The sequence below is a fragment of the Passer domesticus genome, chromosome 20, assembly GCF_036417665.1.
Source record: "Passer domesticus isolate bPasDom1 chromosome 20, bPasDom1.hap1, whole genome shotgun sequence".
In the NCBI taxonomy this organism is placed as follows: domain Eukaryota; kingdom Metazoa; phylum Chordata; class Aves; order Passeriformes; family Passeridae; genus Passer; species Passer domesticus.
The window spans coordinates 5390372-5414272 of record NC_087493.1 but is presented as its reverse complement, the minus strand read 5'-3'; the positions used below and the strand labels follow the sequence as shown (position 1 = coordinate 5414272).

The window sequence follows — 23901 nt, the reverse complement described above, 5'->3', positions numbered from 1 at the left end:
TTTCTGTGAAGTGGCCTTGGATCTGTGGGCAGCAGGTGCTTCTATAGAGCAAACTGTTGCTGAATATTCAACAGTTGCTATACAAGCGTCTGGCCGGCTGCCTGTGAAGCACTTGGAGTTATCTTGAGCATCCGATTGGATAAAGTGCAAACCACTTAGGGCTTTAAAGATACCCGCAGCTATGTTGTGTTGGTGGTGTTTTAACGTTCAGGGTTGGGTTTTCTTTTTATGAGAATCTTCCAAGATCAGAAGCAGCAGCTTTATCTCTTTTGACTCAGCCAACAAAGAAGGAAGCTGCCTAGGAGAACGACAACCCCAGTGATTCATATTCAAGTCGTCAGAACCTCATTCTCTTGCTGGTTTCTGCTAATGACATGTGCTCTGGAAACAAATGACTCAGGCTAGAAGTGTCTATTCATCTTTAAACTTCTTAAACTCTCCTTAATCTCAAGTTAGCTCTCTTGAGGCTACCTGAATAACACTTGTTCTTGCCAGCTTCTAATTTGGTACATGAAATACTGTAGATATCTAAACTATGAAGGAATAATTTGAGAGGCTAATGTGTGCAATCAGACTTTTCCTTTTTTTTAATTTAATTTCCTTAGGTGTGGTTTGTAAGCAGCTTGTGCTAGATGTCATCATTGGAAATATAATTCTGTGAGAAACTATGATCACTGAACAATTACAGCTTCAAATAACTTACAGCTTTACTCAGTAAGGTGTGGATGCCTGTATATTGTTTACCAGTGGCACAGCCAGATTCTGTTGTCTTGTAATAGCTTACTTAAACCTGTATCAGTTTTTTTAAAGATCCTTTGTCTGTGTTCTCCCACTGATTATTTAGGCCACAGAAGGAAAAGTTTTAATTAAATATGTGATTGTGACAGTTGCACTGGAGGCTGGTTTCACCCAGGGAGCTGAAGAGATACCAGAGTGGTGTTATGTGAGTTCTGTGCTTTAAGGGATCTGCACGAGGGGTCCCCATGTGCCAGGAGTATTGTGTTTTCAGGGACAGGGATTCCGCACCTCTGAGCTCTCAAAGCCCGGTGGTGGAGAGTGTTGTTCCTGCCCACAGGGAGCAGGCAGGCAGGCTGGAGCACGGTGGCTGTCACTGATCCTGGCTGCTGAACATGGCCTGAAATTGTGTTAGCACCGATTGGAGGTGGACCTTGAGCACTTAAAAGCGGGAATTGACAGCAACTGGAGCTGAGCCCTGCTGCTCCCGGCAAGGTCCTTCGGCTGCTGCTGGCTTTGACAGGGCTGAGGTCTTCAGTGTGTGACATGACTGAGATGTGCTTCCTAAACATCCACTTTGCATCAGGCAGTGGGGTCGGGCCAGGTTTGTGAGGGGCCTTGGCAGCCTGGGATGTGGCATCCGCTCTCCCTCTGTGGGGGAGCAGCTGGACACAGCTCCTCCAAGGAGCTCGGCTGGCCCCTGTTCTCCATTTATCCAGCTCCATCAGTCTCTGAGCTCCCCACTGCTCGAGGATGGGATCGGCAGAAAGGAGGACCTGCTCCCAGAAGGGGTTCCAGGTCTGGCAGTGAGGCATTTCAGAAGCTGCTAAAGCAGGTGTTGAGGACCATCACCTCGAAAAACTGATTTATTTTATTCTTCCTTTTTTTTCCCCCAGACTTCTTTAAAGTGCTGGAATAGAGGAATTACACTTTGGAAAAGAATCCCTGGCACTGAGCAGGCTGTGGACAGTGGAGTGTGTGCTGTAGTGTAGATGAGCTCTCCCGTACAAGTAAACGTGTGAAGGTTGCCAGAAAGGGGCAGAGAGGAGAAGTGAGGCCTCAGCCCATAGAGATGACACTGCACATTTAATTGCTAATGGACTCCTCAAAAAGCACCTCAGCTGCTATTATTAGAACAGCAAATGTGTGGTGTTACCTACAGGGAGCAAAAAGGGAGTCTTTCTTGATCTTCTTGACCTTTACTTTCTTGTGTTAATTTGTTTAATACCGGAGAGATTTTCCTGCTGTGAAAACTTGCTTAAGCGGAGACTTCTCCAAGTTCTCTGAAAAAGACATGCTTATTGGGAGCTTCAGGGATCCACTGTGTCCTGCTTGCCCCTCTTTCCCTCCTGGATCAGACTTCTACCAGTTGGTGCAATTCCGTAATAGCAGTCAGGCTTCATTGTATCAAACTTGTTAAGAAAATAATGTCTGTGCCTGCAGGGCTCGGCGTGGGGGAGGAAACTGGGGGAAAATGCTAGATAAATAAACACTTCTGGGTACTCCTGAAACATGGTAATTTCTCTTAGCAATCTTTGCTTTTTCAACACCTACTAAAAAGGACTTGCTGCTTGTGCTATGTGTATGCCCCAAGGTAATTTGCAGAGAGCAGCAGCGGCGTTGTCCCTGCTGGCTTTGGGAGGGTGCAGGTCAGGTCGGGTGTGCTGAAGAACCCGGGGCTGGGGCTGGGCAGGTTCCAGGGCTGCTGTCTGACCTGCCCGACCCGGGCTCGCTGGCCATGAGGAGCTCAGAGCCGTGAATTTGATTGCACGAGGCAGCGTGGCTTCAATAAGTACTGTGTGGTACAGACCAAGGATAAATCCTGTGGGACACCTCTCAGAGCAATACCTCAGGAAAGTTTCAGGCATAATAAAGCTGACACAGAAAAGTGGGAAAAGGCTTTTTCAGTAGTGCCAGGTGTTTCACTGACATTGCTTGTTAATCTGGAAGGCTTGTTGAAAGCTCAGCTAGAAAAGCATCCAGGTGTCTGCTCTGAGTGTGTACCTGGAGTTTCAAACACAGCAGGCAGTGCTGTTCTTTTCCCTGCTGGGGTATTCATTAGTTAATGAGATTTGAGCAGGTGGGGTTGTTTGGAGTTTCTTCAGCCTCCATATGCTTGGAGATTTCAGAGTTATATAAATTGGTATTTCAGGAAAAAGGTGGATGGTGAGACCTGCATTTCTAATAGGAGTTTCTGCAAATCTTGAAAAGCTGCAGTTTCTGCCTGACTCTTTTCCTGTTGAAGTGGAAAAGACAGTTGGTGTCATCAGCACAGAATATCACTGTTCTGCAAAAGTGGATTTGAGCCTCCTTGGCTCCAGCAGAAGAGTGTCCAGAGGCTGTGGGGGTGGGCTTGAAGCTGAGTGGTGCCACTGGGCCAGTGTCCCAGCAGATGTGCTCAGCAGCAGGGCAGGGAGTGCTTGTGATAGTGCCAGTGCCTTGGGATTCCTGGGTGGGATGACAGTTGTGCCTAAACGTGAGGTGTATCCCTGGATGAAATGCTCCATTCCTTGTGCCAATGAACTCAGCTGTAAAAGCTTCACTTGCTACCAGTAGCTCAATGGTCAGGCTGCCTGTGGAGCTTCCAGATGAGCTTTGGAGTAGAGCTCTGAGTCAGGACTTGCTCTGCAGCTCTGAGTTATTTGTGTCATGCTGGATGGGAATTGTCAAAGTAGCATTGTGTGGCTGCTTATCAGAGGATAGAGGAAAATCTTAGCCTTTATTTTTTCAATTAAGAATTTTTATTTGTGCCTCAGGGACAAGCAAATAGAACCCAGCTTGTCTTGGCTATTCTTAGTATTTGTGGGGCAGGAAGGGGAGGGAGAGGGCAGACAGCAAGAGCAAGGAGTTGCAGTAATGAGAATGATGTCTTATTTTAGTTGATATCTAATCAAGACATGTGGTTCCAGGAAGCAGGAAGAGATGATTTTGCCCTTTTTTTCCTGCTCTTATGTACCTTTGATTATCACCAAGACTTACCCTAAACATTTTAATGCCTGCCAATTATTTTTTCATCTTAGAAATTTTTGTCCATCCTCAAAGACAGGGTAAACTGTTGGGCTTATCTGGTTTGCTTTTGTTTAATCTGTAATATTGACTAGAGGACTAAGTCTTGGTGACTAATATATTACCATCTCTCAAAAGATGCCTAGATTTGTTGTAAAACTTCGAGGATATTTATTACTTCAAGTACATTTTGTTAGTGAATTAGGGTAAAACTGACTGCATTTTACAGCTGGGTGGTGTGTCCTTCTCTCCTGTGAAGTCAGAGGCAATACATGAGCCCCTCTGGAAGGTGCAGGCTACTTTACTGGCTTGTAGGAGCTGGCTTTGTAAAGCAGGTCAGCTTTTTGTTTCATGGCTTTTATTCAGTATCAGTCTTGCTTACCAGGACATCCAGAGAGTGTCTTGCTGCTTCTCGCGTGTCTGCTGAATTGCCTTCAGGGTTGATCTGAACCGACTCCTGATTTTCCTCGTGCCAGGGCGGTGAGATCCAGGACTGTGCCTACCTGGACAGCGAAAGCACCTACAGCGAGTCGGAGCTGTTTCCCGATGAGGACGCGATGACGCTGGCGCAGCAGGAGGTTCACCATGAGTCTGACATGGACAGTGCCATCGAGAGCGCCCAGAGCTCCGAGGCCTCGGACGTCTGTCGGGGCGAGGACAAGGACGGCGTGCTCGGTGGCCTCTTCCTGCCCGGTGACAAGTGAGTGCTGCCAGATGTGGCTAATCCCTGCTGGGGGAGGCTGAGGATGCCTGAGGGATTTAGAAATTCTTAACATCCCTTTACAGCATAAGGGGGATGGATGTCCAGGTCCTCTAAGTGGCTTAGATAGTCTCAGTCCTGGCTCCTTCTGGCATGTTCTGTGAGCACTCACAGGACTTGCATGTTGTGTGTTGAAGTGAAAGCATTGGGTCTCTCCAGATCACTGCAATAGCATCCCCCAAAACATAGGTTCTTCTCTGTTGCTATAAGCTTTATATGCTGGAATTAAAACAATATTTCCTGCAAAGCAGTTTAGTATGGGGAATACTGCTGCAGTCTTTTGTACATCTAGTTGTGTACCTGGTGTTGTGGGCTCTGCTGATTTGCTTTGCGAATTCATGTACCAAGTTAATTCTCTGTGTTTCTAATTTTCCATAGCCTTTATTGTGCAACAGTAAATTGTGATTAACACGGGGTGTCCTGGCATGTGTGTGTGTAACCATAGTTTGCTGTTAACGCCAGTGTCTCTGTAACCCTAACTTCACTCTTCCCAGGTGTGTACCTGGGAGTGCTGGTTAAAGATGATTGTGGGGGAAAAGAACCTAATTTGGCTTAATCCTGCTTTGAACTGAATTAATGCAGTTACCACCAGGCAGAGCTCAGCTGGGCTTGCTTTGTAAGCCTCTGCCTTGTCTTCCCTATTTTTGGCCTGTCATCTTGATTTGTGCCTCTTGAGCTTTGTTTGTTGCTAAGGCAGCCTTTCTTCTCTCTCCTGGGCCTCCTCGGATGCTCCCTGTGCTGCCTCATTCCTGCCCTCCTCCTGAATTTCTCAGCTAGCTGAGTTTTGGCCTTCTCCCATCTGCCCAAGCAACCTCAGAGACTTTATCAAGATAATTACAGTTTCCATCAGCTCTTTATCAAGCTTGTCTCCTTTGCTTGCCATTCCCAGTTCTCCAAAGCCCCATCCTTGTGGTGACTGACTTTTTCCAGTGCTGTATTTGAAATGTTTTTCCTCCCAGCTGTGCCAGCCAGGCTCTTGTGAAGGGGGTGGGCAAGGCATTGTGCCTCCTCTACCCTCCTTCTAGGGCAGGCAGGAGCTACCAAGAGCTACTGTGCTCTGATAGACCTTGATTTATCCTCTGAGACCTCCTCAGCTTTGGTAAATCTGTGGGGGAATGCATGAGAAGCTTCATGCTTTTGTGCTGAAAGAGGCACTAGAACTATTTACTTTGGGCAATAGAGAGATTTACTTTGTTGCTTGCTGAAGAAGCAGGTGGGTTGTGTATCAGCCCTCTGAAATCTTGCTCTGAAGAACAGGAGATTACCTTCAAAAACAAACCCCAAACAAACAAAACAGCACCAAACACTTGAAAGTTCCCTTCAGAAAGTGTTGCAGTGAGGAAAATCAGTCACTTTTAGCAACTCCTTTGCAAATGACTGTGTGATTGCTAGGCCTCTAGTCTTGGTGGAAGTGTTACAAGGAGCTTTTCCCAAGCTCACTTGGTATAACTGCAGTTGAGATGCAGACAGCAGTAGGATTGTAAGATCTCCCAAAAACTTACCAATACAAGTATGTTCGTGGCACAGCAGCACTCAATGGATAAATGTTAGTGTGATGTGTTGAGCTTCTCACTAATCCCTCAGCCAAGGAGCCTTGTTAGATAAGTTTCATCTATTTCTTGTATGAGTATTCTTATCTTTATCCTTCAATAGTGTGCCTGGCTTGAGTTGTGCTAATTTCTGTTAATGTGAATTAGATAAATGAGTTGCAGGTTATAAATGGATCTCATCGAAACAGGGGAAACAAAAGAGCATACATCTGAAATGTTGGCAGGCTTCCTCTTCTACTAATTGCTTTTGGAGGGAAGGGATATGCAAATGATGCTTGCACCATCCACCGAAGGAGCACTGGTGCATCTCTTGTTTACAGCTCACAAGTGGAGAATTACAGGAAGAGGACTCTCCCTGTAGAGAGCTTGAGAGGCTCCAGGTAGACTCAGAAGAAGTTTAGGAAGAAATATTGTTGAGCTGCTGGAGAGCAATGTCACCTGGGAATTACTGTCCCATGGCTCAGCTGGTGGAGCTGGAGACACAAGCACTGTGCACTGAAGCAGAGGGAGAGAAAAACTTAACCCAATCTGCATAAAGTGCCTGCAGTCCATTAGTGCTTGGTCAGTACTGCTGAGGCCTTGGGCTCTGCTGCAGAGAGAGCAGCTAGGCAATGCCAGGGCCTCACAAATGAAGCATCTATTTCAGGTCTTCCAGGTGTGTTTTCTGCAGAGAGAAGTTTGTTTGTAAGAACTTTTTTTGTGAATTTACTGACTTGTCTGTTTGACTGCCTCACCAAGCTAGGAGCTGAGCAAACTTGTGTAAAACACCTGCACTCTGCAGGTGCACTGGAGTGTGGGCAGGTGAACCCTGTGCACCCTCTGCAGCCACCTTGCTCTGTTTTATTAGATTTGATGTGCTCAAAACTGCTCTGCCAGCTGCTTTCCTGTGGTGCTTGACTCTGCTGGTCTGTTTACTTATGTGCCCTCTTTCTCTGAAGTCACTGGGTCCTGTTACTCCCTACCCATTTAACATCATTTTAGGTACTTTTTTGGTAGCTAGACAGCCTTTTCTTGTGGTCCATATCTCCTCTGCAAGACAGAATTTGTCCTGATGGAAGGAAGGGCAGGACCCCAGCCTCCATTAGTCGCTTCAGTAGCTTTAGTGACTCTCTGGTAAATGGTGAGCAGAGGTTTCTTTCTGAGCACGCAGAGGAGAGTGGCTGGAATTGCTGGGGTGTGGGAGAGGGTGTATCTGGATTACTGGGAAACTCTCTGATTGTGGAATAGAGTGACAGCCTCTGTCTTTTACACGTTCCTCTCACTATCCCATGCATCTCAGAGCTGTCTGCATGGTTCCTGCATTCAGAGCAGAAATCCCCATGTGGTCTTCACATGGAAGTGGTGGCTGAGGATCATCAAAGTGTGCTCTCTAAAACAAAATGGTTTGTGTTGATCCAAACTTATCACACAGGTACCTTGTTGGTAGATTCTCATGCTCTTGTCTCTCAAGGCACTCTGCCAGCTGCATATCAGGTACATTTAGCACTTCAGGGCTTTAACACAAAGGTGGTTTACAGCTTCAAGGAGGGGACAGCCTGTGAAGGTGGAAGGTTCCATGTGAGGTGAGGTGCTGTCAAAGTCGGCCTTCGAGATGTTTTGACCTCTTGTTTCAGATCAAGTCCTCACAACCCTTCTGCAGCATCTGACCTCTCCACTTATTCCACCGCCTCCCTGATCAGTAATGAAGAACAGTTTGAAGACTATGGGGAAGGAGATGATGTGGATTTTACTCCCAGTAGCCCATGTCCTGATGATGAGACCAGAACCAACGCCTACTCTGACCTTGGCTCATCTGTATCTTCCAGGTTGCTTCTTATTCATTAACAAACAATTTTTCATTTTTATTCTTCTCTGACCATAGCAGAGTTTACACTGGTTAGATAGACTCACCTTAAAAGCAAAATATTTTCAATTCATTTCCTGCCTTCGAATTGACAGACTGCATGTAATAGTAAGAGCTATAGCAAATATGTTGTTTCTGATAACCTCTGTTGGGTTCTGTTAAAATAACTGGGCTATTTCGCTTGTAAAGATTTCTTTCTAGTGCAGACAATAATTCCTCAGTTCAGGGCTAGTATTGGAAGGGATTTGCTGCAAAGGAAACCAATGTAGCATTATGTACCCACCCTGCTATAGTGAAGACTTAAAAGAGGGCTGTTTCCATTTAGCATTCTGATACTGCAAATCCTTAGCACTAATCTGTGAGGGGAACTGCTGCAATATGTACAGGGGGTTATTTGAAACAAGCATCCTATTGACTTGGAAAGTCTTGGGAAACATAAGCAAGTAGCTGCTGTCTGTTAGGAGCAACAAATCCACAGCAGTGCCCTTGCCTCCTGTGTGTATCCTCAGTCTCTGCAGCTCTTAGGTCTTGTGGCCAAGGCAGGTTCAGATTGTCCAGTCGTTCCCCCAGGCAAGGGAATGGGTGAGCAGGGTTGGGAAGAGCTGAGCATGAAGGTTCTCTAGGATTAGTCTGCTTGGATCAATAGCCCATGGAGGTCTTGTCTTCATCGCTAGTGCAGGACAAGCTCACTGCATCCTTCTGTTCTGCATGCAGCCCCACGTGCTCCCTGTGCTTCCAGCATTTCTGCAATCCAGCCTGGCCACGTCTCTTGCATGCAAAGCCAGACCCCTCTCCACTGCCCCTTCATGGTGATGGCTCGTGTCTTTCATCCCCTCTTTCCTCAGGTTTATGCAGCACTTTCATTCTCATTCCTGGGGCTCAGTGCACATCATGCCATGATTGCTGTATTTTATTTGAGTTTATTTTCTCTTTATCATGCCAAGAGGTACTGTTATCTCCTCTGTAGACCTGTGTCCACTTCTCCCTTCCTCCTCATTCCAGAGTTCCTATCATCCTATCATCTGAGGGGGTTTATGTGACTTCCTACCAGACCACTGTTCTTCATATTCCTGCCTTTCTCTTGGAGAGAAGACTCTTCAGGTTGCATGCCAGGCTCTAGTGGGAAGATGGGCAAGATGAGAGTGGAGCATTGCTGAGGCTGAATATACTCCTGTAGCTGCCTTTGCTATGTGCATCACAGTGACCACATGTACCTTTTGCTGTTCTTTTGGTCACCCAAACTGATTCTTTACACAGCTACCCAGAAACATCCACATCCTCTGGAAGGCCTCAGCTCAGGTGGACTTGCCCTAAGAGTAGCACTGGCCATCATCAGCTCTGACATAGATGAGCTGGGATTAGAGATGGTTCTTCAAGTCCCTCATCTGTGATCCTGACACACAGTCACGAGGAGAACCTGTTGTGGGTTGGTTACTACAGCCAGTAACATCTCTCCTTTCCTGCAAACAGTGCTGGCCAAACCCCCCGAAAAATGAGACATGTTTATAACAGCGAGTTACTGGATGTTTACTGCTCACAGTGCTGCAAAAAGATAAATCTCCTCAACGATTTGGAAGCCAGGCTGAAAAACTTGAAAGCAAACAGGTAAGCAGCCTATTGCACTGCTTTTGGCAATGCCCCCTTGACATGGGACTGGCTCATAGCAGGAGGAAAGGGAGAGCAAGCCCTTTCCCTTCTGTGTCCCATTCCATCTTACACGTGTTCTTACAAAACAGTAAGAAATTTAGACTTGCATATGTAGCCTAAATCAAAATGCTTTTCTTCATCAGCTGTTAAATATTTTTCTGATTTAAGGTGCAGACATCATTGCTAAACTCAAATATTTTAACCAATGAGCTCTTTGATTGCAGAGTGAGAATGATATTTCAAGGATTTTTTCTCAGGAAGTGGGCTCCACTGTGCTGCTTAGTGCAGATCTACAGTTAGCTCCTGCTTTCTCCAGGTGGGAAGGAGGGATCTCCAGATCCTTGGCTAATGCACATAACCCTACATATACCTCTCCTAAAGCTACTGGTCAGCAGAGGTACTTGGCTTCTCTGGGATTTTTTTTGTGATGTCAGCGAAACTTTGAAAAATGATAAATTCTATGGCAGAAGTTATTTTTGGAGTTCTTTACAATTTCAGCCTTTTCCTTACGTTTCTCTCTCTGCCACTCCATTGCTCCTAAGCTGTGCTGAGCACTTAGAAAGTGCTTCTAACAATCACCTAGAGTTTTTGAAGGGAATTATTTGGTGGGATTTTAGCTCCCCCTAGAAACTGGATGTGAGTCCTGCCTGTCGGCATAATCCTTGGGACGGAGCACACTGCCCTGCTGCTTCTCGTGATGCACAGCAGTGTGGAACTTGCCATGAACCATGTTCCTGCCCTAGCAAGGAGTCTGCCAACATCCAGACCATGGCCAGCCAGGGATTTGGGAATTTTCTAAGGGAGGCAGGAAATGCCTGACCAAGAGCTGTGTGTGTGCACACAGATGTGACATCCTCCTACCGAGAGATGCAGCAGGATATTTTGGTCTGGTTCCAGTGCTGTGTGCAGCAAGGGGTCTTCATTTGGATAGCACCAGTCTCTGGCTGCACAAGGGAGCTGTAAAAATGGAAAGACCTCAGTTCCTGTGCTGAACTGGGAAGCGTTATGGGGAAGGATAAACTAACTGTTCATAAAATCATCTAAAAACTGGAAATCCAGAATAAATGTCCATCACTAACTTGGTGTCCCTTTGTGGTGTTTCTATGTTAGATTCTCTGATTTACACTGACAAAGCTCTGCTACATGTAACAGTATTTGCAAATTGACTTATTAATGATCACAGTAATTTGTGGCTTCACTCATCTTTGCGTTCTTAGTAATTGCAGCTTTTGATTCCGTTGTTAAAGAATATTGTTTCACAGAATCACCTTTTGAGTAGGCTAAAAAAGTCCATTATATTTCATTGTGCAATTGAAACTGAATCAAATAAGTGTCTAATTCCTATATCATTCCTTCTGTATCCATGTAGCCCTAACAGGAAAATATCAAGCACAGCTTTTGGAAGGTAAGAGTCTACAAGTTTTGTATGAATATTTGTGGAATCAGCCATAACAATTCCATAAGTGGGAGTGGGAGACAAAAGTAGAAATAATTTTAGAAAAACAAAAATGTACCAAAATAAGTTTTTAAGGGAGGGGGCCTGTGTTTGGGTATGAATGTTGCCCCTGTTACTATTGGAGCAGGCTCCTGAGCTGGAAACAGCTCTGTTAAAAATATAGATAGTTTTTGCTTCCTTGTCTGCCAAATGTATTCCTGTGTACTGCTATTTCATCAGTCCAGCTACTGCTTCTTTAACCCTCATAATGTGGGCCTTGCTGCTGTTGCCAAAATGTGAAGGAAAGCAGGAGCACCCCTTTAAAAAGGACATACAGAATTGTCATCTTCCTTTGATTGAGTGAACCAGCCCTGGTCTGGGGTGGGCTGTAAGGTTCAAGGACGTTTTAGATAATCTCCGGTGTTACATATTCTGACTCTCTTCTGCAGTGGGAACTGCTTGATATTTCATTTTTTCTGTTTTTTTGAAGTTCTTACTGTATGAAATTTTCTTGCTTAACTGTACCAACCAATGTGCAGTGGTGACCTTATTTTAAATTTGTAATAAGGCAAATATGATTCAGTGCTTAGTGTGAATAAGACTTAAGTATTTTTAAAACTATGTTAATGCTAGTGGCAGATCCTATCAAATGCAACAAAGAACTCACTCCATAGAACTAATGTCATTGACTGTGCTCAGTATGACTTCATTTAGCTACCAGTCTCTTGTAAGACTTGGGCTTAAACAGTTGTAATTATCACTGAGATGACTGCACACATTTTACCATGGATGTTCAAAGTCTGAAGCCAGACTCTTTGTCCTCCCTCCTCATCAAGCAAAATAATGATTCTTCTGATCTTTCAGACAACTCTTCCACAACAGTAACTTCAGCAGCAGTAATGGCAGCACAGAAGACTTGTTCAGAGACAGTATAGACTCCTGTGATAATGATATCACTGAAAAGGTGAGAATCTCTGTGCCCTGTGAGTAATGTACCCAGCCAAATCCTGCTGGAGCCCAGCATCAGGGGATCAAGGTCTTGCTCAGAATTGCCCATGATCTGAAGTAGCTTATTTCAAAATGTCCTTGATGTTTCATTACTACTACAACTTTGCTTGGCAGTAAGACAAGCACTGAGCAAGCACAGATCTAGGCATTGTGTTAGGACTTCTTTATGGAGTATTTGCAGTGATCACCTTCAAGGAACATGCAGGGTCTGGGGAACTCAGAAGTGTGCAGCTTAATTTTGTTGCTGGCTTTGCAGAGAAATATGCCCCCTTTTAAAATGGTAGAGTGGCTAAATGGCAGTTAGGAACAGTGAAGGGGTGTTTGAAGAGAGATTCAACTCAGTCTTTTTTGCTTGTCCTTCCAGGTAACGTACCTAGAGAAGAAGGTGACAGAGCTGGAGAATGATAGCCTGACAAATGGTGATCTGAAGAGCAAACTGAAACAAGAGAACACTCAGCTGGTTCACAGGTAACAAAGCACAGAGCCAGGTCTCCTCACCAGCACAGTTGTGGGGAAGGAATATTTCTACCTCTAGAGTATGATCACATCTTCTTCCTTAAAGCTGACAGATTAAATGAGGGTTCATTTGAGAAGTCCAGGTGGAAAAGGGCTGCCTTGCTGAATTTTCAGCAAGAAGAAGCCTGCAGACAAGTGTTTTTGACAGAGATGTTACTGACTTGAACAGAAAAAACTCTTGTGCTGTAAGAGAGGTTACCCCTGGTGGTTGGGGTTTTTTCCTTGCAAGAGCAGAAGGCTGGGTCTTAGTCTCAGCTTCATGAGACTGAAGGAGTACTAGATGAACTGATACTGCTTAATTCTGTGTTTATTAGTAAATACGAGAGATACTGGGAGAGGTTAAATGCCAAAATAGATGGTGAATTAGAATGAAACAAAGGAGTAGGCAGGAAAGAGAGAGGCAATGAATTTGCTTCTGAAGCTGTTACTGAAATGAGATCTTATTTCCTTAGAGTTCATGAGCTAGAAGAATTATTGAAAGACCAAGAAACTTCAGCAGAACAGACTCTGGAAGAAGAGATAAAGAGACATAGAGAAGCTTACAGCAAGTATGAAAAAGAGAAAGGCACTGAAATTGAACTGCTAAATACAAGGTAACAAACATCTTGATGCCCCTCTGAACAGGGCAAAAGGTCTTCTTTTCTTTGTTTTTACTTTGCTTGTAAATGCAGGCTGTTCACCAGCAGGCAGTGCACAGATGGTGGCAGGTTGGCAGCTCTGTAGAGTAGCTCTGCAGTCACATGTCTAATGCCCAAAAGCTTGGAGGATGCTTTACATTAATGCTTTAATCCACGTGGCCCATGTACACAGCTTAACTGGATATTTGGCACAGACTCAAGGAGGGAATTGTGACCAGTTCTAGCAAACGTTTGTGCCTGCATTTGTTTTTTACAACTTATGTTTTTTCATCTACCTGTTGTTAGGAGCACAAGAATGTGAGGGTCAGTGTAGCATTTTGGGCCTTAGAGCTGAACAAGCAAAAATGCATGTTAAAAAGTGCTATGATTAGAAAGATTTTCCCTGTTTGGTCTTTGTATCAAGTTGCAAGTGAGATGGCTTTTTAGAGCATGCTATTGTGCATGTCTATGTTCTTGAAGAGGTATTTGCTGTAAGATTTTTGTTATTAACACAGGGTTCAGCAACTGGAAGAAGAAAATGGTGATCTGAAAAGCACTGTCACACGGCTGAAATCCCAAACAGAGAGATTGGATGAGGTAACAAAACTCCTGAGTCCTTGAGCAATTTAACAGCAGTTTATGTAAGAGCAAACTCTTACAGTGCTTGGCCCAGCTTCTTAAATATTCCTTCCCTAAACAAGATTATTAATGAAATTGGAACATTGGTCGCCTTTAGGGGCAGGAACATCCTGAGACACAAGGCAGTTTATGGGCAGCTGTGCCTGTAGCTCCTGTTGTGAAGCTGAGCTGTGTCCTGCTCCTGGCAGCCTGTTCTGAAGTGCCCCTGGGGTGCCCCTGTTCTGAAGGGCCCCTGGGGTGCCCCTGTTCTGAAGTGCCCCGGGGTGCCCCTGTTCTGAAGTGCCCCTGGGGTGCCCCTGTTCTGAAGTGCCCCTGGGGTGCCCCTGTTCTGAAGTGCCCCTCTCGTTCCAGGAGAGGCAGCGCATGTCAGACAGACTGGAGGACACAAGCCTGCGGCTGAAGGATGAGATGGATTTGTACAAGAGGATGATGGACAAGCTGCGGCAGAACAGGCTGGAGTTCAACAAGGAGAGGGAAGCCACACAGGAGGTAAGTGTGAAGAGGGATGCAAGACCAGGCAGTTTCATATCACCTTATAGAAGCCCTGGCGAGAAGGAATGGGCAGACAGGATGAGCACTGAGAACACCATGTCCAGTCAAGCTGTTGCTGGATTGTGTTTCTGTGGGAAGGGTGCCCACAGAGCAGTGAATGCTGCAGGAATACTTAAAAAGTGCCAATCTCTGACCCAAAGGGCTTACAGCTCTTGGAGGGGTGTGTGCTCTAACATTTCCCTCTGTTTGCAAGGGAAATTTTGCTTCTCATGCATGAAGCTTAGCGATCACAGCCACTGCCAGCTCTGGGGCCGTTTAGAGGACCTGTGCTTGCAAAGGAAGAGGAAGAGGCTGTGTTGTAGGACTGGCCTCAGGCAGGCTTAGGGAGTGCTTCTGCTGAAGTAGAGGAGGCTGTTTGCAGGGAGGGCTGCACAGACAGGGCCTGTTTGCTGCCCACAGCTCATCGAAGACCTGCGGAAGGAGCTGGAGCACCTGCAGCTCTACAAGCTGGAATGTGAACGTCCTGGGCGCGGGAGAAGCTCTTCCTCCAGCCTGAGTGAATTCAATGCCAAAACCAGAGAGGTGGAAATGGAGCATGAAATAAAACGGCTGAAGCAGGTGAGCAGGAAAGGCCTCTCAATCCACATCAAATGTACAGGAATACCTTGAAAAATGCAAGCCCAAGTACTCTGCCTTGAGATTTTGTCCCCCCTTTCTCACACAAGCACAAGAGCCTTGTTGGTTTCATGCAGAACTTCTTTGCACTGGTGATGTAAATTGTGCCCCAGGAAAATTCAGGCAGGGAGGCCTTGTCACTGGAGGTAAGAGTTGTGGCAGCTTCACCCTCGCTGTGTCATCCAGGCTACCTGTGATGTTAAAATATTTTTTTAATGAAAGAAGAACTTAAAAGACAATGTCTTTTCATCCTTGAATAGGAGAATCAGAAACTTCGTGACCAAAATGATGATCTTAATGGACAGATTCTAAGCCTCAGTCTTTATGAAGCTAAAAATCTCTTTGCAACGCAAACAAAAGCCCAGTCACTGGCTGCTGAAATCGATTCTGCATCAAGAGATGAGGTAATGTGCTTTTCTAATCAGATACTACATCCAAGAATATGCAATTTTCAATGTAATTGACTGTCGAGGTTGAACTATCTGAAGTTGACAAATGAACAGCAGAAAATTCTGCTTTGCTAAGAGTTCAAGGATGTTAGATTACCTTAAATCTAACACTATTTTGGTATCTTTATAACTCTCCTATTTCTCTCTCAAAAGAATTTGAATTATTAGGATCACTGTGAACTGTTTTGCAGTTCTAACATCTTGTACCTTACAGAGTAATGTGAAAGTATATTAATTTCATACAAAAATGGCTATTGCTATTACTTTAATTTTTACTTTCTGTTCTAGATTTAGGTCTATGTTACTTCAGTAACAAGGTCTCACTTATGTATTTGAGCTATCTATTCCCTGTAGCAGAGCTGAATTCTTGGAGAAAGTAACTTCTGTGCAAGTAATAACTTGGTAGTGTTTGAAAGATATTCTGGGAAACCTGTTTGTATGTGGGCTGAGTCCAGCTGGTGTAGCTTCCTCTGAGCTCCAGGACAGATTGTGAGATCAGGCCAGTGGATACATGAGAGCTCCCAGGGAAGAAGACAGGTTAGTGGTGAAGGAGATCAAAGGAATTGTTTGTCCTTGATGCTCTGTCTTTTCCAGACAGAACTTCCCATTTCTTCATCAAGAAAAGTTGTGAGACAGAAAAGTCCTTTCTACCCAGTCTGTACTGGACTGACCTGTCAGCCTTAGCTCCTGGGCAGGCCCTTGAAGTAAAGGCCCTTGAATTATATATTTCAGAACTTAACTTCTTGCTGAACCAGAGCACTGTGAAGAAAGGCTGTTTACTTGTAGAGCTCTTAATTAGGTAAAAGCAAAGTGGCTTTTGCTATTGTCAAGAAAAATCTGACTTTGACCCTCTCAATCTTGTGACTCTGGCTCATGTGAGGAGTATCCAGCACTCCCTCTTTAAAGGAGGAAACTACCTGAAAGCTGTGGCCCAGACCCAGCAAAACCTCACAGACCTGCACAAACTGTTCCCATTGTGCCATTTTTCCTGCATGATCAGAACAGAGGTAACAATCTGCAGATTCAGGGTGGGACTTCTGTGAAGTCCTATGAAAATGGCCAGGCAAGTAACATGAGCTTTAGGAGGATCAGGGGCTCTGACATGCCTTGACAGCTTTTTCAGTTTGGCATTAAACATTGAGATAAAAAGCAAAGCAGTCTTCAACTGTAGAGAGGTTGAGGGGCCTTCTACAGCCCAAAAATCTGGTGAAACACACGTATTTAATACAGAACATTGAATAGCAAGTGGGTTGTTCTTGTGGAGTATGTAGTGGTTGTTTTGGGGATTTTTTTGAGAGAGAGTATGCACATGATCCAGAGGAAGCACATGTTTTTCCTGGTGCAAAACACTGAAGTATTTGTTCTGTTCAGCAGCCTTTCATCAAACAACTTTAGATTTCAGTAGTTATGAAAAAAAATAATGCTCTGAGATGAAGCATTTGATCCATGGTATGGATGCAGGATGGATTGGCATGTTAGGTGGGGAACTTGTTTCAAATGACCTGCCAGAAGATCCCTGGAGATGACTGTTCAGCACCTTCTTTGATAGCAAAGACCTGTAACATACAGAATTGTTTCTAATACAGATACAGGGAGGAGCTGGAGTTAGAAAATGTGTCACAAAAGGAATTAGTGATCTTGAGCAGGCACTGGTCTCTCACTTGTCTCAATTTCAGGCTGCTACATAAACTACTGAGAATATTTCAGGAGTAACTTGGAAATGTTGTGTTTTAGCTCATGGAAGCCCTCAAAGAACAGGAAGAGATAAATTACAGATTGCGACAGTATATGGACAAGATAATTTTGGCAATCCTGGACCACAATCCATCTATCTTGGAAATAAAGAATTGAAGAGAATATGAGAAGGAAAAGCAGCAACTGCCTGATATTTCTGCACATGCCACTGGATCTAAGCAGCACTCTGATACTGTAAATGAATCTATAAATTATATAATACACACTAGGTGTGAGTGTGGGTGCACGGGTGTGTTTATATGATGTTGGTACACTGTTATTTGTCATTGAATTGGCTTGGTTAGACTTTCCATGCACTTTCAATACCTGTGATGAGATGGATACTGTATATTAATGTAATAACAATATAACTGGATCATGCTGTTTTAGATACTGGACAAAATGACTCTACCTCTAGTTGTAAAGGTAAAAATAGACAATGGAAACATATGGATGTGGCCCTAACTTTAGGAGCAAGAATTTTTTTCTTTGTTCTTCCTGGAATTTGGGTACCACAAGCCAATTGACATACCCAGGTTCAGTTCCTGACTGGTGCTGACTGTGCAATTTCCTATTTTATTTAGTTTTAGTACTTAAACCACACATCAGATTAAAAACAAACTAACAAAAAACCCAAAAAAACCCAAAAACACAACAAAACCCCACAAAATTTGGGAAAAGACACAAAGTAAATGGGAAGGAAAGGAAGATACTGCAGAATTTTTGCTATTTATGAAAAATCACCATCCATTTGTTTGCCACTGTCAACACAAAGTGTTTTTCCTGTAAGATCACTTTGGAGCCTGCTTCCAGATGCTCTGAGCCTGCTCTCTATCTAGTGTGTGTGCATGTGTGTTTTTTTATGCCAGGGTTCCTGTAGCATTGAGGCAAAGAGGTTTCAAATCTGTTCCCCTATTTTCAGGGGTATATTATGGGCCATTAAGATGAATTCTGGGATTCTTCCCCTTCCCTTCACCCTGATTTTAAAGATTTCACTGAAGGAACACATTCCAGTTCTTAAAAAAAAAAAAAAAAAAAACCAACAAAAGAAACAGAACAAAAAATATTTGCATGAAATATCTCACCTTAGGGGGAGGAGGAGGACCAGCCCTCGACATGACGTGCTGAGTTGCTTTCCCACCCCAGACAGCTGCACTCCTTTGGGAATGGCATTTTCTGGGTGGGCTGTGCAGAGGAACTGCTGGTCCTGGCACAGCAGTGGAGGACAGTCTGATACAGAGTGGCTTCTACCTGTAGGGCAGGAAAAAGAAAAAGAAAAGAGCTTCATCTTGCAGGAGTTGCCAGTCCATATGTGCATACAGATGTGCATATCCAAAGCTCTGAGTAGGGAGCACATCCCAATTTAGATGAGCAGTTGTGCAGGTGCTTAACTTGAAGTGTGTACTGCATCTGCTCATGGATGTCAGTGGGACAGAACATTAAGCTTTAAAGTTGAGTGTATGCTTAAATGCTGCCTTAAATAGGGTGACTTCAACATGTGCCTGTGTTCTCCAGAGCTGGATCCATACTGTAGGGCTAGGATGTTTTTAATTAATAATGTAGCTTATATAAGGAGCTTATGGAATTATTTGGGTAGTTGAATGCTAAAAGCAAATTTTATTCCATGCACTTTTTTTAAAAGTAAAAATTTCACACTTTTGATTCACACCAACTGGCACAGAAAAATCAGCCGGAGTATCTGGCTTTCCCCAGTGCATAGAGATGTTTCCTCTATTGAATACACTCCCCAGAAGAATGTTACAGTAGCAATGACTGTGCTTTTCTGTGTATTTCTTGCTGTTGGCAGTGTCTTGCCCCTAGTATTCTCTTGATGTTTCTCGGTATGTATATGTGATGCATTTTTCCTGAATTTGAATACATAAAACTGTATTCATTTAGGGATGTAAATATATATTTTTTTCTGCAATCTCTGTGCTCTTGCCTTCAGTGATGTGTTACTGGAGTGATGGGAAGCAGGGGATGTACTGAAGTCAGGCTTTCTTGAAGGCAAGAAAATAAAACCAGTTTGTTTCTATGTATCTGCATAGGCAGGTGTAAAGTAAGTGGAAAGAGAGGAGCCAGAGGAATGACTGAGGGACACAACACCCAGTGCACAAAGGTTGCAGTGCTCTGGGAGAAATGGCACAGTCTGATTCAAACAGTCACATCACAGGGCTGGGTTCCTGAGGCTCTGGGGTAATTGGAGGAAATTACCTGGGAATGGTGTAAGATGCAACACTGCAGCAGCTTCTGTTTGTTTAGAAAGTAGGTGGAACCCCATGGAAAGCCCACACATCCACCTTTCCCACCTGCTGCTGCTTCTGGATGTGCTGCCCAGAAGGTGGGAGAGGAACAGTTCAGCGAGCTCGGTGCTTCCTGCCTGCAGGACCCCTCACTTGCACTTCAGTGGTGGCATTTCCCTCTGCCTGGTGCTCTTTGTGGGTAGTGCCAGAGACTTTATGCTTTTTGCAGGCCACAGAGAACTCTTCTACACTGTCAGGAGGTTGTTGCAAACCTGTTGTGACCAGCAGGGCTGGGTGACACAGCAGCCCTGCTTCTGGAGCTGGCTGTGTTGCACTGCTGTCCTGCTCTCATGCAGTGGATTTCAGTTAGAGTGAAGCTGTTGCAGCTGAGGCTGGTGACTGAATGTTTTCCCATCATTATTTTTAGGTAAATTGGACTCTGCTTCAAAATTTCTGTGATCTAAAGCCCATTCCCATTAGGGTGGAACATCAGCAAATGTTGAGGACTGTTGTACTGAAAGCAAAGCCTGTGGACTTGAACAGAAGACATTACTATAAAGAAAGCCAAGTTTTTGTGCAGTTTTTGTGATTGTTGTATGTAGGAGGTGAACAGTCACTAGTAGTGACATGTAGTCACTGAATCTGGCTGATATCCCAAAAGGAATGTTCTAGCCAAGGGTACTCAGCAGTGGAAATTTCTTAAAACTTGCAGGACTTCTTGTTCAGCTCTGGACCCAGCTGTGTAAGTATTTAGAAACTCTTCCTTGCTCCAGTGTTTGCATTTGAAGAGATGTCTTACCACCATGTTGGTGGTGTTTGTAGCTGTGTTTTATTGTGTAAAGGAGGTATCTGCTCCTGTGGGGCCCTTGGTGTGGTACTGCCATCTGTTACTGTGGAAATCATATCCAGATACTTACTGTGTTTGACAAATAATGTGAGTTGGAGGTGGGAGAGGCATTTCACTGGCAGATATATATTCCTCTAAGGTATCCACCTCTAAAAATACTAATTAGCAATTGCATTCTTAGACTGATATTAGACCAACTCATCTTGCAATTCAAGCCCTGGAGAACCCTTTTATCCCAGAAAAGAAGTCATTGTGTTTTATGACATGCAGGTAATTTGGTAATAAAGGATCACTTGATGGCTCACTGGGGCAGGGAGAAGAGTAATCTGATACCAGTGTTGCAGAGAGTGCATATTTTGCTCAAGTGTCAGACACTGGCAGAACAGACAGGAGATAGCGTCTCCCCAGTTGCAACAACTTTGCTGTCTGTTCTCTGATAAATTTCTTACTTCTTTGCTGTGGACATCCTTTGTTCTCTCAGGCTGGCCAGGAAATCACAGCCTGCCTCTGTCAGTGTTACTGTTGGTGGAACAAGGGCCTCCCTTCCCTGGGTGAATCACTTCAGACACAGAAACGTGGAATCATCTCCTTCTAGCAATACACAGATGCAGTGAACACTCCTGTGTCAAACCCAAGGTTATATTTAACCCTTGGGAATGCAAACAATCCCAGTTACTGTATCTTGATCTGTTCCTTGGTTCATTTGACCTTAGATTCTGAAAAGCTAAATTATATTCTGGACAAACCTGTTGCAAACCACTACAGGTATTTCTGGACAGTGGAAAAAAAAAAGACTGGCTTTTGGCTAGAAGCTGCTAATGCCACACAAGGTACTGCAGAAAAATTACCTCTTTCAAAACTTGCACTTAAAGAGTACCTGAAATGTAGTCTCTCAATTTTTTTCTGGTATTGGCTGCTTCTCTCCAGACTCCAGTCTTCAGCTGCTGCCTAGTTTTGATTTCAGAATGATGCTGAATCAAAACTGCTTTGATATCAAAAGACAATTTTTCAGCTTTTTGAATAGCTTCTGTTTAAGACTGAAGCTGTTAAAGAATTTTTCTTTAAATGCAACATTGATGAACTGTAACTATCCCATCTATTTTAAAGGAATTTTAAATATGCAAATGTGTAGGAAGTTTCAAAGAAACCCAGCATCCAATGAACTTTTGTTGCCAACTTTCCTTTCATGGTCTTTGGGAAAAAATTAAGATAGTTCTCAGCCAGCTCTGTAGGGAGTTGAACACAGCATTATTAATTCTCAAAGATGTGTATCAACAAATATTTTTCTGTCTGAGTGCAGCAATGCTCCATTTACTTTGGTAGAACTGCATTGCTCTCCAGAGAGGATCTAGACCGACAGTATTTAGGCTCCCTAATCTGGCTTGGAAATGAGGGCTTGGAGCTGATGTATAAACACACATTGTGGGCTCTACATGAGGCACTGCTCACTGGTCTGTGCATCACAGTGCCCGTGACATGTGATGAGTCTAAGAACTAGAATTTACAAATAAAATAATGGGGTTTTTACATTCTTTAATGGCAGTGAATATGCAGCGGTTTTCTCTTAAAACAAATACTGTATGGTGTGGTCTGAGGGATTTTTTTCCAAGGAAGGAAGGAAGTAGCAGCTGATCAAACACTTGCCAAATCAGTGGCTTGGCTTATATTGATTTAAGTGAAAACTTGACTCAGACTTTAACTGAGCAGCTCCTGCTGTAAGCAGCAATGCTCATATTCTTGTCAAGTCATTTGTTAATCGAGAAATATTGTCAAGAAGTCATGACTGGTTGGTTTTAGACGACATAGTACCACAATTCTGACATTTTGTTCCTTTGCATCTCAGTATTTTTGAATTCAAAATAATGATCCTAGGAGCATTTTGCTGTTAAATCATGCATGGGTTTCTAGTTAATGAAACTCTGCATGTAGCTTTAGAGTTTGATGAAGATTGCAGTCAGTGCTGGGTCTGAATCCTGTCATTCTGCATAATGCACTGGGAGTTGGTCTGATGTGCAAGAGAGTTGTTTCTTTCTGGGGCCTCAGCATTCTGTTGACATTTACATTCTTGGTCTTTTCCCCAGCTACCACTGAGTGTGTGCCTTGGGGCAGAACTTTGAGCAGATGGGAGGGACAAATTCAATATTCTTGGCTTCAGGGTGACCTTAGCTACCAAGGCAAGAATTTCAGTCCTGTCTCTATACCAGGCCAGTCCTGTCCTTGCCTTTTTTGTGGTTGTGTCCCATGTACGTGACAAAATGTTGTAGCTGGTTCTCATGGCATACAAGCAGGTAGGGTGAGTAGGTGATCCAGGGGAGGGATCCTGGGATGTGCCTCGGTCTGTGCAGGTGTCCCGCTGCACGCTCTGCTGACGCTCTGGAGGCTCAGGCTGCAGCCCAGCGTGGCCAGCACAGGGCAGAGCTCACAGCAGCAGCCCCTGAGGGTCTGCAGGCACCGTCTGCAGGCAGGGCCACGCTACCACAGCTTGCCACAGTGTGGAGCCAGCTGACGGCTCCTGGTGTTCTCTGCGCTTCAGCTCGCTGCCTTCACTGGGGCTTCGGTTCGGCTGCAAGAGTAGGACCTGCTCAAACACACTGTCAGACTGATTCGTTTTTACTTAAACTTTAAACCTAATGAACACATTAACAAACATGGCCTTCTGCAGTGTGATTTGGACACCTTAGCCCTGGAATGGAGGTGCTGTGAGTGGAGCAGCTGTGACACCTGAGCTGTCGGCTCTGCTGTCACTGTTCTGGGGGACACATCTGTGCAGGGCTAAGGGGGCTGCAGACACTCCTCCTCCCAGTGAGGAACTCACACTCCCCAGCACCAGCCCTGATTTATTTACTACTTTATCCATAGCTAAATTATTCTGACTTTGGAGAAAGGACATCAGAAGGAGAATTTAGTATCCTGTGAATACTTCAGTACACTGAAGTATTCACAGGATACACAGGGCAGTAAATGTTGCACTGATATATATTTAAATGCTGAGACATTTTGAGAATTACTGTAAAATCCGTTGTGAGAGCCATTTGTTTTTCTCTGTTGCACAGACTAGTCACTTTTTTTGCATGGTTACATATTTTAGTACTTGTGCCTTTTACTTCTCTGTTGTGAAAATACATTTTATTTTCACATTTTATCATCTGGTTTTGGACACTTTTTATATACACTTCTTTAATCATCTGGTTTCTTGTAATGTACATGTGTATATATAAAATAGATCAGATTTGTATTCATGTGCCTCTGAGATGTAAAAAATATTCATTTTGTACAGGTTTTTTTAGAAGCACTAGGTCATGGTCTAAATTACGTAGCAAATGAAATTTAACATAATTAGCAGTTCTTTGTCTTCTTTTAGGAATGTTGTGTCAGATGGTTGGTCTCTTGTAAGGCAATGTCACACACATTCTGCAGATTTATTGTTTTAGTATTGTTTTGAGACCCACTTGTTGGCTTAAGTTAATTCAAAATAATAAAACACTTAATTAAATGTTACAGTCCTGACTTGGTGATTATAGTTTTTATTTCCATTAAAGCAAATTTGCTTCCTTTTATACATGAAATGGGCACCAGACCAAAACCTCATTTGAACACATTGCCCATTTCAGGTTAATTTCCGTTCTGGGATTATTTTTGTGGGATCAGGCAAGTGGTTTACTTTGACCATTGAAATGGAAAAAGAAATAGCATTACCAATTGCTA

General features: G+C 44.0%; 1 protein-coding gene across 5 annotated transcripts in view; it reads left to right on the top strand.

The window, feature by feature from the left end:
* RAB11FIP4 (RAB11 family interacting protein 4) overlaps positions 1 to 23694 on the top strand; it is a 117915-nt gene extending 94221 nt beyond the window's left edge. For 4 of the 5 annotated variants that reach the window (XM_064395874.1, XM_064395877.1, XM_064395876.1 and 1 more), the window contains 12 exons: positions 4218 to 4441; positions 7665 to 7856; positions 9365 to 9499; positions 10911 to 10946; positions 11841 to 11940; positions 12349 to 12452; positions 12953 to 13093; positions 13633 to 13714; positions 14108 to 14245; positions 14708 to 14866; positions 15184 to 15327; positions 17107 to 23694. In XM_064395874.1, coding sequence (XP_064251944.1) covers positions 4218 to 4441; positions 7665 to 7856; positions 9365 to 9499; positions 10911 to 10946; positions 11841 to 11940; positions 12349 to 12452; positions 12953 to 13093; positions 13633 to 13714; positions 14108 to 14245; positions 14708 to 14866; positions 15184 to 15327; positions 17107 to 17223 — 1572 coding nt within the window. In that variant the 3' untranslated portion in view covers positions 17224 to 23694. The remainder of the gene's footprint in view (positions 1 to 4217; positions 4442 to 7664; positions 7857 to 9364; positions 9500 to 10910; positions 10947 to 11840; positions 11941 to 12348; positions 12453 to 12952; positions 13094 to 13632; positions 13715 to 14107; positions 14246 to 14707; positions 14867 to 15183; positions 15328 to 17106) is intronic. The other variant, XM_064395875.1, reaches the window with a different exon arrangement.
* The last annotated feature ends 207 nt before the right edge of the window (positions 23695 to 23901 follow it).